Source organism: Ipomoea nil, unplaced genomic scaffold (assembly GCF_001879475.1).
Source record: "Ipomoea nil cultivar Tokyo-kokei standard unplaced genomic scaffold, Asagao_1.1 scaffold0114, whole genome shotgun sequence".
Taxonomy (NCBI): domain Eukaryota; kingdom Viridiplantae; phylum Streptophyta; class Magnoliopsida; order Solanales; family Convolvulaceae; genus Ipomoea; species Ipomoea nil.
The window spans coordinates 2,997,580-3,014,097 of NW_017616542.1; the positions used below are offsets into that span (position 1 = coordinate 2,997,580).

The 16,518-nt window shown below is 39.2% G+C and overlaps 3 protein-coding genes across 3 annotated transcripts; all 3 read right to left on the reverse strand.

Annotated features, from left to right (window-relative positions):
- Positions 1-492: 492 nt before the first annotated feature.
- LOC109153442 lies at positions 493-1,818 on the reverse strand. Its single transcript, XM_019301340.1, has one exon. It carries the CDS (start codon positions 1,816-1,818, stop codon positions 493-495), a length of 1,326 nt encoding a protein of 441 aa, XP_019156885.1.
- A 9,963-nt stretch (positions 1,819-11,781) lies between these two features.
- LOC109153610 lies at positions 11,782-13,422 on the reverse strand. Its single transcript, XM_019301493.1, has 4 exons — positions 12,742-13,422; positions 12,247-12,365; positions 11,832-12,117; positions 11,782-11,799 (listed from the first exon to the last, which is right to left on the reverse strand). The coding sequence occupies exons 1-4, from the start codon at positions 13,180-13,182 to the stop codon at positions 11,782-11,784; spliced, it is 864 nt and encodes a 287-aa protein (XP_019157038.1). The 5' UTR covers positions 13,183-13,422.
- Positions 13,353-15,214, reverse strand: LOC109153695. Its single transcript, XM_019301608.1, has 2 exons — positions 14,776-15,214; positions 13,353-14,292 (listed from the first exon to the last, which is right to left on the reverse strand). Exon 2 carries the CDS (start codon positions 14,052-14,054, stop codon positions 13,353-13,355), a length of 702 nt encoding a protein of 233 aa, XP_019157153.1. The 5' UTR covers positions 14,055-14,292; positions 14,776-15,214.
- Between the last annotated feature and the right edge of the window lie 1,304 nt (positions 15,215-16,518).

The following is a 16,518-nucleotide window of genomic DNA, read 5'->3' on the forward strand; positions in this document are numbered from 1 at the left end:
ATAGCCCTTAGTATAGGTACTTAACAAGACACAAGGATAAAAAAAAAAATAACAACTTAAGTTCTTTTTGGAGCATTTGTGAATAAAGTACCTGATTAGAATTCTTCAAGTCTTGGATCACACACAGAAGCATTGAAGTCATAACATACCACATCATAAATTAACTTGTTCATGTGAGAGTAGCATAACCCGAAACATCCATTCAACTTGTTAGGTGCACCAAACAAACTACTACTCCCCCTAACACATATAGTTCTATTATTTCCATAATGAATACCAAAAAAACAACCAAACAAATGTAACCACTGCCAAACTACCAAATATTCCATCATAGTCCTTACCAAAAGTTCCATACAAATCCAATACTTCCAAAATATCCAAAAGTTTCCAAAAAATCCAAAAGATACCATAATACTCCCCCTTACTCCAAAACTCCCCCTTTTTGCCAAATAAATGACAAAGGAAGGTGAGCATCATAATAGTGGATTAGTTTTACCGTGCAGACGGGGTGCCGGAGTCAGAATCATCATCGTCATCTTCAGAGTCAGAACCAGAGGAAGCAACCCCAGCGTCAGCCAGAATTTGAGCGTGAATGGCTTCCATGCGAGCAACCTCTTTGAGCTGTGCATCACGAAGGTTTTCAAGGCCGGAGATGGTGGCTTGTTGAGAAGCAACGGATTGTCGAACCTGTGCAATTGAGGCCTCAAGAGTGAGCACAATTTGTTTACGATCAACCAACGTTGGAGGCTCTTTGGGAACCAGTCTTGAGCCTGGACGAGAGGCTGACGCCGTGTCAGCGGATGAGGCTAGCGCAGAAACCAGTGGAGCTGGAGGCGGAATAGCAGGAAGTTGATCCAGAGAAGCCCGATCATCATAATGGCCCCTCTGTGTAAGGCGATCATCAAAGATATAAGCATTGTCAGGAGTTGTAATCACTTCTTCCTTATAGGGCTTAAAACCATGTTCTTGAAGCACCCCAAAAATCAAACTCGGATATGGGAGGTGGGCCTTTGCTTTTTTCTTCTGCAAAAAAGAGATTAAGTGAGAGAAAATGATCATTCCCAGGTTGAACGGAAGACGGTTCCGGATTTTGTAGAGGAGGCCAGCAAGATGTTCCGAAACTTGATGACGACGCACAGCCGGGACCCAATTAGCTGACGCAAGGCGAAGAAGCACTGAATAGACAGTGGTGAATTTCAAGCTTGCGAGTCTGTCACTTGGCCATGAGACGTCTTTATTATGAATGAGTGCAGCAGCCAACAAGTGTGGGCTAGGATCCAGAGAAGCAGGGTGATTCGGCGTGCCCAAATAAGCATTAATCTTTGTAGGCCCAAAGGGATACCATGTGCCACGAATGAAAACTTGATGAAACCGCGCAGAACCTTCAGTGAATGTGTCCAAGGTCAAATTGGTGTAGAACTCGGCTGTCGACCATGCGGAGTAGGGACCAACATGCCGTAGAGATGCAAGTAAATTTTGATCACGCAACAGTGGGATAATATTGCACTTGGCAGTCAAATCTTCTTCATTGATAGACTTTTCGAGGATGAAGTCGCGTTTGACATGGGTCTTCCAATCAGCGAATAAATCGGGTGAGAGAAGCTTTGGCTTGTAGACCTTGCTGGACCCTTTTGATTTGGAGCCGGATGGGACAGGTACGGCAGGCGTTTCAGCTAGGGCTCGGGACCGAGTGATTCTGGGCGGAAGAGTGGACCCCCTTCTTTGATGTTTGCGTTCAGAGTGAATATCCACATCATCAACTGTTGAAAATTTTCGCTTCTCGGCATGACCTGCATCAGACAGCTTTTCTTTTCCCATTCAGGAAGACTTAGATAGAGGCACAGTAATAAGGGGGACAGAGTCTTGAGTAGGTGACACAAACAGAGGTGCATGTTCAGTTTCGGACAGTGTGGCGGGAATGTGTATGGGTATAGAGAAGGCAGAGCAAGTCATAGCCACAACAGGAGTAGATAAATGTTGAGCAATATTTCTAATGGAGAAATTTGATGGCAGTGAACTCACAAAATCAGAAAAAGCAACCAAAGGTGTGGGACTGCTGGACAAGTAGTGAGAGGCCGGATCATAGGGGTCATTAGGTAAAGGCAAAGAGCGCACATTTATGGAACTACTAGGCACAGTAGATACAAATTTCTCAGGTAAGGAGACATTGAAATCAATTTTTCGAGAAGTAGACAAAGCATGTTCTAGAGGAGAGAGAGACAAGGGAGATACCACAGGATTAGACGGAGATAGAGAGACTGTCGCTGGTAGTGGCTCCGGTACGGCAGTCGCGGCGGATGTCTCGGCCGGAATGGGGAATGGAGCGGCGGAGATGTGGCGGGCAAGTGCAAGCAGCTGTCGTTTTTCCTTGTCCGTGAGTCCTTCTAGAAGAGAAGATTGTTGCTTGATGGTGGCAAGAACACGATTGGTGACTTCGGTTGAAAACGGAGACTCGGCATATATGATTTGATGAAAAAGCGTGAGCCTTTCAGAAGGTGAAACAAGGATGAGAAAAGGATTTTCCATTTGAGAAGTGTTTCAAGAAGTAACAATGGTGGAATCGGATGGAGTGAGATCGATGGAGAGGATGATGGTCTCGACTTTAGGCGTAGTGGAGGCAAGGGAAGAGACAAAACATTAAATGTGAGAGGATAGCTTCTAAAAAGCCGTGTAGTGATAGGATGGGTAGAAGACTTAGGTTATTATGTAGGCTATTGAGTAGGAGTAGGATAGAGAATAGGAGTTAGGCTTGAATTAGTGTTCTAGATGTAGCATGAGGCACCCGAAAATAATAGAAAAACAAACGTATTATAACGACAAGTATAGGCAATTAAGTTTGAAAAAAAAACTTTGTCCCTGAGAACAAAAAAAAAAAAAAAAAAACGTATCACTTTGTCCCTGAAAAAGAATACGTACGTAACACAAAAAATTAAACTGTTAGATCAACAACAAAAAAAAAAAAAAAACAAACAAATACAAGCCAGAGGGAATTAGATAGTAAGCGTACAAACTCCGAGAGCTGCGCGAAGTAGTTGAAACCTGGACTTGTCTAACGACTTTGTGAATAAATCTGCAAGATTTTTATCAGTAGAAATATAGCCTAACGTAATTTCTTTTTCTTCGACTAGCTCACAGATGAAATGATGACGTATGTCTATGTGCTTCGTCCGGGAATGTTGGACCGGGTTTTTAGATATGTTGATCGCGCTAGTGTTGTCATAGAAGAGAGTCATATTTTTCTGATCAAACCCGTAGTCTGAAAGCATTTGACGCATCCAAAGCAGTTGAGTACAGCAACTACTTGCAGCTATGTACTCAGCTTCTGCAGTGCTGAGCGATATTGAATTATGCTTTTTACTCAGCCAGGCAACTAGATTTTTCCCAATAAAGAAGCACCCTCCTGACGTGCTTTTTCTATCATCAGCGTTACCAGCCCAGTCAGCATCACTAAAACCTGTAAGACTAAGATTAGTGTAAGTGGAATACCAAATACCATAATTGATTGTACCTTTAACGTATTTTATAATACGTTTGACTGCTTTCAAGTGCGATTCCTTTGGATCTGCTTGATAGCGTGCACACATTCCAACACTTACCATGATGTCTGGTCTATTAGCAGTTAAGTACAGTAGACTGCCAATCATACTCCTGTACAAGGTGGAGTCAACGGAAGTTCCTTGGTTGTCTTTAGATAATTTTGTAGTTGTTGAGACAGGTGTCCGCGCATCTTTCGCAGATTCAAGACTGAATTTTGATAAGAGATTTTTCGCATATTTCGCTTGAGAAATAAATATCCCTTCTTTTGACTGATTGACTTGTAATCCTAGAAAGTAAGTCAGCTCTCCGATCATACTCATTTCAAACTCTTGATGCATAACTTTGACCAGTTTGTCCGTTTCACCTGTCTGTGTAGACCCAAACACAATATCGTCAACATAAACTTGTGCAATGGTTATGTGTTTACCTGATTGTTTTATGAACAAGGTTTTGTCTGATCCCCCTCGTTTGTAATTATTCTGAAGTAAATATTGGGCGAATCTTTCATACCAGGCTCTTGGGGCTTGTTTTAGCCCGTATAGAGCTTTTTGAAGCTTGTATACATATTCCGGATGATGCGGGTCTTCAAACCCTTTCGGTTGCGCAACATATATATCCTCAGTGAGATAGCCATTTAGAAAGGCTGTTTTAACATCCATCTGAAAGAGCTTGATCTTTAGAGCATAGGCAATGGAGAGAAGCAATCAGATTGATTCCAGGCGAGCCACTGGAGCAAACATCTCGTCGTAGTCGATTCCCTCGATTTGGGAATACCCTTGAGCTACCAGTCTTGCTTTATTTCAAGCGATATTGCCGGCTGCGTCAGTTTTGTTTCGAAAAATCCACTTGGTATCTACAACGTTTACGTTATTCGGTTTAGGGATTAGAGTCCATACCTTGTTCCTTTCGAATTGTCCCAATTCTTATTGCATGGCCTTGATCCAGTGTTCATCGGTTAAGGCTTCTTTGATATTCTTTGGTTCAATCTGCAACGTATAGCAAGAGTATCCAGCTAGTTCAAGATAGTCGCGCTTTGGTTTACCTCTAGTTTTCACACCTGAACTGGGGTCTCCAATCACATTTTGGATCCGATGATTTTTCTGGATACGAGTTGGAATATCAATATCATCGTGATCATTTTCTAATTCTATCTTAGGTTCAGATTCAGGTTGATTGTATATGGGCGATGAGGTAGGTGACTCATGGTCTGGTTCTGGAGTACTAGCGTTAGGGGTTTTAGGTCAGTCAGTTTCAGGTTCTGTCACTGGGTCAGATTGGATAACTTCAGTAATCTCACTGGGTTGATCATCAATGACGACATTTGTGGACTCCATGATGGTTTTGGTCAATTTATTATATACTCGATAGGCTCTCTGTTGGTGGAATATCCGAGAAAAATTCCTTCGTCGCTTTTTGGTTCAAATTTAGAAATCGGATTCCTATCCTTCAAAATAAAACAACGTGAGCCGAAAATGTGAAAATAAGTAATGTTTGGCTTCTTACCTTTCCATAGTTCGTACGGAGTTTGTGTTGTGCCTGGGCGTAGATAAACTCTATTGATGATGTGACATGCGGTGTTTACAGCCTCAGCCCAGAACTTTTGTGGTAATCCTTTGGCGTTGAGTAACACTCTTCCCATTTCCTGAATGGTGCGATTTTTCCTTTCCACAACTCCGTTTTGTTGTGGAGTTTTTGGGGCTGAATACTCATGTGTAATCCCAGATTGATTACAAAAGTCATCGAACAACTTGTTTTCAAATTCTCTGCCGTGATCGCTTCAGATTCTACTGATGGATTCATTTCTTTCCTTTTGAAGTTTTAATCCCAGTGTCTTGAACGCCTCAAGCGCTTCGGATTTTTCCTTGAGAAACATAACCCAAGAAAAACGAGAAAAGTCATCAACACATACCAATATGTATTTCTTACCTCCGAAACTTTCTATCTGAGTTGGCCCAACGAGATCCATGTGAACCAATTCTAGGCACCGGTTCGTGTTTATGGTGTGTTGTGCTGGATGCGATGATTTGATTTGTTTCCCAGCTTGTCATGCACCACAGATAGTTGAATCGACTTTCATCTTTGGTAACCCACGAACACCTTCTATTTTTAAAAGTTTGTCGAGAAGTCTATAACAGAGATGACCCATTTTTTGATGCCACAGCTCAGCTTCATTCATGCTGGACCTGCAACATAGCACATTATTTGTTAGAATATAGCAATTATCAGTCGATTGTTTACCTTCCATGACACACTGATTTGTTTTGTCCATCACACTGCAGCTATTTTTAGTGAAGCATAGTTCCAGTTTTGGTCGCACAACTGACTTATGCTGATAAGATTAGCGTGAAGTCCACGGACAAGTAGCACTTTGTCCAGTTTCGGCAAACCAGCTACATTTAGAGTGCCTACGCCAGTCACCTGACCTTTGACACCGTCGCCAAAAGTAACTTCACATTTACTGGTATTTACGTTGTTCAGGAATTTGACATTTCCTGTCATGTGATGGGAACATCCGCTGTCAAAATACCATTTCTCTTCTCTTCCTGCACTTTTAGTATGAAATGAAACAAACGATACGTAATCAGTCTTTTTAACCCAAATCTGTGCCTGAACTTCTCGATTCTTTGATCCTTGTAGAAATACTAGCATTCAGGTCTGGTATGTCCGCGTAACCTGCAATAGTGGCAAATGGGATTATATAGTTTATAGCATATCTTATTTATGCTTACTTTACCATAGGAGCGTTTCATAGTGCTGGATTCAGGGATGTCGTCTGGATCAGGTCTGGATGCTTTGACAAATACAGTCTTATCTTTGGAGTTATTACCAGTGAAGCCCAAGCCAAATTTTGCAGAAGAGTTCCTGCCGAAATCGAGAATCTTATCAAGTGTTGAAGTGGTATCCATCATTTGGATTTGTCGTTTGTAGGTGCTGAGCTCCTGTTTCAAGGTTTGTACTTCTTGCTGGAGTTTTTCTTCTCGGTCAGCTGCCTCCTTAAGTAGTACATTTCCAGTTTGTACTTCATTTTGTAGTCTTTCTTCTTGATCAGCAGCTTCTTTAAGCAATACATTCCTATCAGCTACTTGATTTTGATATACTTTCTTTGCATTGGTTACAATCTCTATTTCACTAGCTAGTTTGCAGTTCATTTTTCTTAATGCTTCCCATTTGGGGTACAACTTGTTAAACTCAGCTTCAAAAGATAAAGTATTTAGTTCCACATCTTATGCAGAGACATATTCACCACCTTCTGAGTCTTCAACGGTTTCTGAACTGCCAGTAACTCGTGTCGTAAATGCAACAAAATTACCCGAGATTTCTTTGACATCCAATCCAGTTTGTTCAACGTCAGGCTCGTCATCACTCCAGGTAATGGCTGACATAGATTTTTTGCGTCGAAGATAGGTTGCACACTCAGTTTGTACATGTCCGAAGCCCTCGCACTTATAACACTTGATTCCTTTATTGTTGGACTTTTCTTTGGACTGTCCTGGACGTGAGACAGACTGTTTGAAGTTTGACACCCCTGTCCTAGGCACAGTTTTGAACGACGTCGCTCCCTTTTGTGAATTCCTGTTGCATGTGTTTTTGGATACCTGTTTTAAAATTTTGGAAAACTGTTTAGTCAAGAACGCAACTGTATCATCACTAGTTTCATCTTAATCGGATACAACATTATTTTCTTCAGCGACAAAAGCAACATTTTTTTTTTGTTTTTTCGTATGATCAGTTAGAATCTCCATTTCATATGTTTTAAGATTTCCCATTAGCTGAGTAACAGTTTTATTCTCCCAGCCATCATGCTCTTGGATGGCTGTGACTTTCATTTGAAACCTGGGAGGTAGAGAGCTCAGTATTTTCTTAACAAGTTTTGCTTGCGAGAATGGTTCACCAAGGACCATAGCGCGATTCGCCAGATCCTGTACTCGTGTGTGAAAGTCGATGATTGAGTCATCCTCATTCATGCGAAGCTCTTCGAATTCTGACGGGACTAGTTGCAGTTTTGACTGTTTTACCGATGTCGTTCCTTCGTAAGTAGACTCAAGAGCCTCCCAAGCACCTTTAGCTGAAGGAATACCTGCAACAATTGAAAACTGGCTTTCATGCATGAGAGAATAAATTGTGTCTAAAGCCTTATCATTGTTTCTAGCGTTGGTTATTTCTGTTTGAGTCCACTCAGTCTCAGGCTTAGCTATTTCTGTTCCGTCAGTGCTGGAACTAGGTTTGGTGGGATGTGTCCAACCTGCCACCACAGACCGCCACACGGCTTCACCTTGAGCTTTTAGATGCGTACGAGTGCGAGCCTTCCAATATGCGTAGTTGTCACCGGTCAACTGGGGAATGACTTTAGTACAATCCATTCTGTAACACTTAACACCCCGTGAGATCAAACAAATAAGCAATAAAAGAATAAATAAAAATAGCCGCTGAAGAAATGAGTTCAAGATGCACGGATTCGCCAGATCGATAGACTAATAGGTTAAGTCTACAGGCTCTGATACCAATTGAAATTGCACCGTGATACTTGAAAAATAAAAGCAATGTGTTTTTTACTCGTTAATTAAGTTGTGCACCAGTTTCATTAATTAATTAGACTTGTTTAAACAAGTGTAAATAATAACTGCAGAAAGCATAAAGTAAATTAAAAACACAAAGAAATTGTTACGCAGTTCGGAGCTCCTTCTCCTACGTCTGCGGGGCAACCCACGTCTGCCCAATCCACTATAGATGTTCACCAAAAGGAGTATTACAAGAGTTAAATGAAGATGGCCTCCAGCCTTTACCACTACCACTCTTTCTAACACCTATCCAGGACTGACACAAGAATACCCGAACAATCTTCACAAGATACTTCAGCAGTACCACATACTGATCATGTAGTACAGATTAAATATTCTTAAGAATTAAATAATAAACCACATTAAAATAAATAGCTTTGTAAATCAGAATAGCTCTCGTAAATTATAATCTCAAAGTTGGCAGCATCTTCTTTCGAACAGCACCTTTTTATAGCACTTCATGAGTTCCCTTTGTGATCCCTAAAAGTAGCCCTTTTTTCTTGCTCTTCCTTGTTCGAATAAGCCACAGCCACAATTTTATTTCTTTGAAATCTTCACCCGTAGACTTTATTCAGCAAGGCATACCATCCACTTATTTTGTAATCACAAAGTCCAAAAAAGAAATAATTCTAACAACAATAATTTAATTTAAAACTAATGAGACTAAAAATAAAATAGCCAATATTGTGTAAATTATTTTACACTTACATAGCCCTCTTGCAACAAGTGACTAATGGGATGGTACTCAACCCCAATTTTTTCAAACTGGGTTCTACCAACAAAGATACGGCCGAGAAAATTCTTCATGCACTGAAGGACTGCGGACTGTTTGATTTCTTCACCTACAACTACTTTGGAACATTTGAAGAAGATGTAGCTGAATTCTATCTACATGCAGTCGTTGAAAAAGATTTGATCAAATCTCGAGTTGGAGGATCAGAAGTTTCAATAACTGAGAATGATATACACAAAAGTGTTTCAGTTTTCCTGAATATTAGTTAATGCCAGAATCTCACAGCTATGTTGTTCAAAATTTTTGGAATGAGATTCGTGGTTCTACGGCTCCAATCTTCTCTGATGTATCCGCTCATAAGAACGTGTTGAAGTTTGAATATGAGATGTTGGTGGACATGATTTACAAGATTCTTGAACACAAACTGGGAAGTACTGAAGATTTGACCGCATCAACAGTGTGCTTGATGGACGGAATTATGAAAGGAATAAAATTCAAATGGGCAAGATTTATCTACAGGAAGATGGTTATATTTGTGCAAGTTCAAAGATGATTTCTTCAAGTTCAAAGAACATGTCAAGGAAACCTTGAAGAAAGACTTTGGTGTAAAGAAACCCAGAAGGTAATCTGAAATATCTCTTAAATTGATATTTTTGCTATTTTCGAACCTCTGTTGCGTTTTTCTCTAAGCATTCGAAATATATCAATAATAATTTCCCATGGTCTATTTTGATTTTATAATTTTATTTGTCTTTTGTAATTAGACATTCGTGAATTAAAAGGACAAGGAATGTCAAAACGCACATAAAAATTAAAAAAAAAAAGATTATCAAAAATAAAAGGCAAAAGTGTCAAATAGCCCCCTCTACTATCGCGAAGCGCTCAATTCCCCCCACGAACAAAAACATAGTTTAATTAGCCACACTAACCATCCAACTTTGTTTTAATAGCATTTTTCGCAGGTTACCAGCCTGTTGCCTTTCCATTTCTTCTGACGTGGAAAATATTTTTAATGACATGGCATGGCCTATTTAGCTCAAACCCTAGAAGAACACACGACATTCCTCTTCTCAGTTTTCACGACCTAAATCCCTACTAATCAGCCCCTTCACTCTTCAATTTTCACGACCTCAATCTTCTCCGTTCAGACGACCTCAATTGCAGATTACGCCCGTTCACTCTTCAATCTTCAAGCGCGCCTGGGCTTCGTCAACAGATTTGGGGGTGCGAATTCTCGTCATGTCATCATCTTCGACTTCATCTAGCGTGCGACCTAATTTCGAGTATGATCCTCCAATATACTGTAGGTGTGGATTGAAGGCTCCAATCTGCACAACCGAGATTCTGGGAAGAAATTTTATGGATGTCAAAGGTGGAAGGTACATTTATATTCTTAATTTGTAGATTGTTGTTAATTTTTGAATGAGAAAAAATTGTTGTGAACTTCTTCAATTTTGATCAGGAGGGTGTTGGGTGTGGTTTTTTCGTTTGGAAAGAAAAAAATGAAAACGCAGAGGGAATGGAGGAATTGAAGAAATTGGTTGCAAGCATGAGGGCTGACTTGATGACTGAAATAGGTGTTCTACGTGCAATGTTTGAGAGTGAATTGCAACAGAGGAAATTGAACGAGAAGAAAGCTGTAAAGAAAAAGTGGTTTTTAATTTTTTTTTTAATTGTGTTAATTTCTGTAAAGATTCTGTATGGTTTTTAATTGTTTTAGTTGTAGAATTCAATCGAATGGCATGTATGGTTTTTGTATGAATGCTAATAACATTGTGCCAATGGTAATTGGGGACGAGTATCTTCAAGTTATACACGTTGTAGTATCTGCAAATGGCTTATATTTTAACTCTTCTATTCCATGAATTACTCAAAAATTAGCAAATTAGAGTAATTCAATACACAACAGTTGAAAAGAAATGGAAAAATTGCTAATGGTAACTAACGTTTTTTTGTCAAAGTTTGGCCAAGTTTGTAATGCACTAATTGACTGCAGAATTCATTGTCAAGTTCACACAATTCATTGCCAAATTAAACTGCAAAATTCACACTGCCAAAACAAACAGAGTTCAAATGGTTCATTACTGCCAAAATTCACACTGCCAAACAGAGTTCAAATGGTTCATTACTGCCAAAATTCACACTGCCAAACAGAGTTCATTACTGCCAAATAGTTCAATTACTGCAATAACAAGTTCAAGTTCATTACTGGCTTGTTTACAAAACAGTTAGACTTGCAAAAATAAAACATAACATAGTTACAAGTGATATCCAAAACATTGCTACACTACCAACAGAGAACTACATCAGAGTTAATTCCCTCCACTTGTGCTTGGTGTATTGGTCCTCCCCCTTCTAGGTTTATATATCACTCGTTGACTTGGTAATCCATGCTATACAAAAATAAAACCATAAGTTAATTATTTCCAAAGTAACACAACAATAGGGCAAGTAAAGTAGTGAACATCATTCCTTACATTTAGTGTGACTTCTCCGGTGTGTGGGTTTGTATATATACCAAGCCCAACTTGTCTTCCACCTGTTGCAGCACCAGAATGGCCACCTCTTGTAGCATAAGTCTCTCCTCTTGCACTTGAACTTCTAGTCTGACTTGGTTGATTAGGACAATAACGTTTGTTGTGTCCCTTTTGCTTACACAATGCACAAGTCATCACTCTTCCCTTCCTAGACAAATGAGTAGTGGACTGTGAAGGCCTAGGTTCTGATTCTTCTTACTTTCTTCTTTTCTTAGGCCTTCCAGTCATCTTCTTTGGAGCAGGTGCATGTATCTTATCACTTTGAGTATTTGGCCAAAACATCTCACCATTTAAGGGTTGAATCACATGTGTATATGTTTTGATATACACATCCTTAGAGTACCAATCATGCACAAACTCTTCCGGTTGTCTTCCTTTGTCAAAAATAGCACAAACTGCATGTGAACATGGGATTCTAGTGAGATCCCAAGATCTGCAAGAACAAGTTCTCCTTTCTATACTCACCTTATATTGATGCTTCCCCTTCTTTATCTCATATCCATCATCACCATTAAAATCCACCTCCCAACCAACACTTTCAACAATGTTGTCATTTAATTTCTTCATAATAAATGACCCAAATTGGCCATTCCACTTTTCAACTAAATACTTCTTCGCAGCAATCCTCTTCATCACTCCAACTCTGATGTCCTCTAACATTGAAACTATTGGTTTAGACCTAGCCTTTAAGAGTGTATTGTTGAAGGCTTCTGAAAGGTTCTTATCCACTATGTCACACTTCACCTCTGTCCTGAAAAAGGCTTTACACCACATCTTCATTGGGTATTTGTCTAAGTCTTTCCTTGCATTCAAGTCTATCTTTTCTAATGCTTTGAGTTCTTCCTGTTGTTGTGCTTCTGTGGTAGCCTTAGCACATTACCAGAAAAGCTTTTTCATCACCTTGCCTCTATGACTTTTACTCCAGTTAGCATGGACATGCCTTGCACAATTCCTGTGCTCAATCCCAGGAAATAATTCTGCAATAATAGTACTTAGACCCTGCACAAAATAAGCAATCTGTAAATAAGCAAATATCAGTAGTTTATGTCTATTAAAGTCCAATAACGTTAGCAAATATCAGTAGTTTATGTCTATTAAAGTCTAATTAAGTTAGCAAATATCAGTATTAAAGCAGTCTATTAAAGTTAGCAAATAAAGTTAGCAGAAAAAATAAGCAATATGAATTGCAGTAGTTTATGTCTATTAAAAATAAGCAATCTGAATTAAAGTTAGCAAAAAACAGTTCTTAATCTGAATTGCAGTAAAAAAGAAATCTGAATTGCAGTAAAAATAAGCAATCTGAATTGCAGTAGTTTTGTCTATTTAAGTTAGCAAAAAAGAGTAAATAAACATGTACAAAAACTGAATTGCATACCTTTTGTTGATCACTCATAATTGTCCAGTCAGTGGTGTCCCACATCCCTAGATCTCCCTTCAACAAATCCAGAAACCATCTCCAAGAAGAATTATTCTCAATCTCAACAACAGCCCAGGCAATAGGATACATTTGATTGTTTCGATCCCTACCAACCGCAGTTAGAATCTCTCCCTTCAACATACCTTTTAAGAAACACCCATCTAGCTCAATCACCTTCCTACAGCCTTCTACAAACCCTTTTTTAACAGCAGCAAAACATACATATATTCTTTGAAACACACATGGAGCATCTTGAACAACCTTATTTGTTTCTATCTTAACAGTGCTACCTGGATTCGAGTTGAGACATTCTTGAGCATAATCTCTTAGTCTCTTAAATTGCCCTTCATAGCCCGCATCCAGTTTCTTTATAATTCCTTTGATAGTCCTTCTAGCCATGCTTATTGAGATATTGAGCTTTAAATCAGCCTTTATGTCATTCTTCAATTGAGTAAAGCCAATGCAAGGATCCTTTCTGACTTTGTCCTCTAATTTATCTACAAGCTACTTTTGACTCACAACCCTTAGCTTGTACTTTGAATTGCATCTATGGACCAGATTAATTGACTTTACTTGAAAGCATTTGTATCTATCTTCCCACCCTGCACTACAGTAGAATGGACAACCCTCTCCTTTACACTCAGTCCTGACATATTTATGTTCATTTTTTCCCAACAAATGTCTCTTTTATTATGTACAACATAACTAATCATTGCATTTTTAAATTGCACATTATCATCAAACAACATTCCTAACTCAATCTGAGGTGGATCGGACTTTGGATTATATATAGGATATCTAGATTTCATCCTACTAGATTGGACCTCTTCACCAACATCATTGTCATTCTCTTCTTGAATGGTAGGAGGATCATCTGAATCATAGTAAACAGATTCATTCCCTTCATGCTCATCCACAGTAGTAGTTTCAGGTTGCTTACCCATAGTTTCAGCCCCATCATCAGCCCCACCATCTTTTTCTTCATCACTGTAAGGCCCACCATCAGTTTCTCCATCATTATCTTCCCCACCTTCAGTTTCAAAGTCTGACCCTACTTCCCCTCCTTTTTCTGCCCCGACACCACCCTCAAAGCCATCAAAATTCAATTCAATATCACTCAAACACCCAGCTTGAGCGCTATCATCTATTTCTGTTTCTACAGTTTCAGGGGCAGGTAAGCTCATAAAAGTAACCAACTCTGGATCATCTAACCCATGTTCAACATATATTTCACACCTCTTACCCTTCAAAGTTATCTCAACTAAGTGCATACTGCTAGCATCATTATTTAAAAGTTTCAAGCACTTAAAAGATTCCTCAGGTAATTTGTATGTGAGTGATATAATGTTTCCCTATTGTTGCTCTTTTATGTACTTCATAAGATGTGGATAGCATATGTAGTCTGCGTCAATTTTTACAGATTCTACTTCTCCACCTACATACTTAAGGCTACGGTTTTTTACAAAGTTACCACCATGGTGAATAAGTAATTCAATAATATCTGACATCCTGAAATAGAATAAGCAAATGCACAGTATAAAAATCACAACTAGACAAAAATCATCTGTTGCACATGTTCTCACCATTATTAAATACAGAAATTGAAAATCACAACAAACAAACAATTTAAGCCTGGAAATTGTAGGACCACAAATGCAGGACCACATACAGTCTGGACCATAGAATAACAAGCATATTTATTTTGAGCTTTTCAGAGCAGGACCACAACACTTTAACTTCTCTAAAACTATTTTGAGATATTCAAAGCATGAAAACAAAGCAAAGCAGGACAACACTTTAACTTTTCTAATACTGTTGTTTTGAGATATTCAGAGCATGACAACAAAGCAAAGCAAAGCATGACACAGAACAATAAGCAGAGCATATTTAATTTGAGATATTCATAGCATGACAACGAAGCAAAACATGACAGCAAAGCAAGAAATCAAACCATTTTCTCATCTATTTATTTCAAAGCAAAGCAAATCTTACCTAGTTAGTTGTAAATGGCGTCGACGGGTAGTCCAACGTAGCTCGTCAATCCACGCTTCTCCTCTGTCGTCGATGGGTACTCCAACGCAACTCGTCAATCCACATTTCTCTACTATCGTCAATGACATCGACCTTGGCTTCTCCATTGTCGTTGAGGGGTACTCCAATGCAGCTCGTCAATCAACGCTGCTTCTCCAGTGTCGTCAATGGTGTCGGACTGTCGGGATAGGGTTTCACGAATTGGGAATTTGGGAATGCCTAATTTCACGATTGGTGTAGTCGATTGATGAGTTGTATGGAAATTTTGTTAATTATTGCCATGTAGACAAGCCACCTCAGCGTAACCGGTTAGTGTCATTGGCAACAGGCTGGTAACCTGCGAAAAATGCTATTAGAACAAAGTTGGATGGTTAGTGTGGCTAATTAAACTATATTTTGGTTCGTGAGGGGGGGGGGGGGGGGGGGGGAATTGAGCACTTCGCGATAGTAGAGGGGGCTATTTGATACTTCTGCCAAAATAAAATAATTCAAGATGTGTTTAGGAGCTTGTCTAAAAATTAATTCACAAGTTTCTTTTGATTGTGTCTAGAAAAACATTTGTTAAACTCATCTTGGCTTTGTCAAATAAAATTGAGCAAGATGATTATTTTTCAAAGACTTAAAGCGAATGACTGAGTATAGGTTTTGGCATTATCAAAAGGAGGGAAATTGTTCGGAATAAAGTGTAATGGTTTTGATATGCCAAATATGTATTTGTAGAACCCCCAATTTTATTTTATAGGTCTAGTAGAGTCTTAGACCATGATCGGGAAATTATTTAAATTGCAAAAGAGAAAAAAACAGAGGAAGATGCATGAAAATAGAAGAAGAAGATATCAAGCCGAATCAAGAATTTGTCTGGAGAAAATGACAAATTAAAGAAGAAGTTGCATGATATGAAAATCACGTCAATGCTACTCAAAAGATATCCCAGGAGAATTTTCGTCAAAACGAGTCTCCGGACGACGATAGTAAATAACAAACGTGTTCTCTGGTCGTTCTGCTGTGGCAGGTTTCGACAATGATCCTTCCGCAGGTTCACCTACGGAAACCTTTTTACGACTTCTCCTTCCTCTAAATGATAAGGTTCAGTGGACTTCTCGCGACGTCGCGGGCAGCGAACCGCCTACGTCGCCGCGATCCGAACACTTCACCGGATCATTCAATCGGTAGGAGCGACGGGCGGTGTGATTGGGGACCGATTCAAAGAAGTCTGGGAGCCAATTTCAAAGTCAAAGTCAAATAATTCAAATTGGGAAGCAATTGAAGCACCAGGAGTAGATTGGGAGCCAATTACAAGTCAAAGTCAATTGGGTGCCAATTACAACCAATTGCAATTGGGTGTCAATTTCAAAGGAGAAATTCAAATTAGGAGGAAGTTCAAAGCAAATTTGAAGCCAATTTGAAACATCAGAACACCCAGACGTGAGAATGAAGAAGATGAAGAAAAACTTACAGTAAAGATATTCTCACAAGGAAAAATACTAGTCTAATTAGTATGGGACTAAATTAAAGAATATTTTTGCAGTATTTAAATCCCAAAACCACTTCAGAGCTGATCAGAGAAGCCATTCTACACAAAACTGAGACCCAGATATTTCCAAGAGACGTGAGAAAACCAGAGGAATATCAGATGAAGTTTGGGTACTCATTTGCATGAAGTTGAAGCTCTACCAACGGCTAGCTTATCTCTTTTGACACTTT

What these genes read in the sequence shown, in the direction of transcription:
- LOC109153442 (XM_019301340.1), bottom strand. Translation starts at nt 1,818, where the DNA reads ATGGGAAAAGAAAAGCTGTCTGATGCAGGTCATGCCGAGAAGCGAAAA.
- LOC109153610 (XM_019301493.1), bottom strand. Translation starts at nt 13,182, where the DNA reads ATGGCTAGAAGGACTATCAAAGGAATTATAAAGAAACTGGATGCGGGC. An exon ending in TTATGAGTGATCAACAAAAG is followed by an intron (nt 12,366 to 12,741) that starts GTATGCAATTCA and finishes TATTTTGTGCAG; the next exon opens with GGTCTAAGTACTATTATTGC. An exon ending in GTGATGAAAAAGCTTTTCTG is followed by an intron (nt 12,118 to 12,246) that starts GTAATGTGCTAA and finishes AGCCTTTTTCAG; the next exon opens with GACAGAGGTGAAGTGTGACA.
- LOC109153695 (XM_019301608.1), bottom strand. Translation starts at nt 14,054, where the DNA reads ATGCACTTAGTTGAGATAACTTTGAAGGGTAAGAGGTGTGAAATATAT.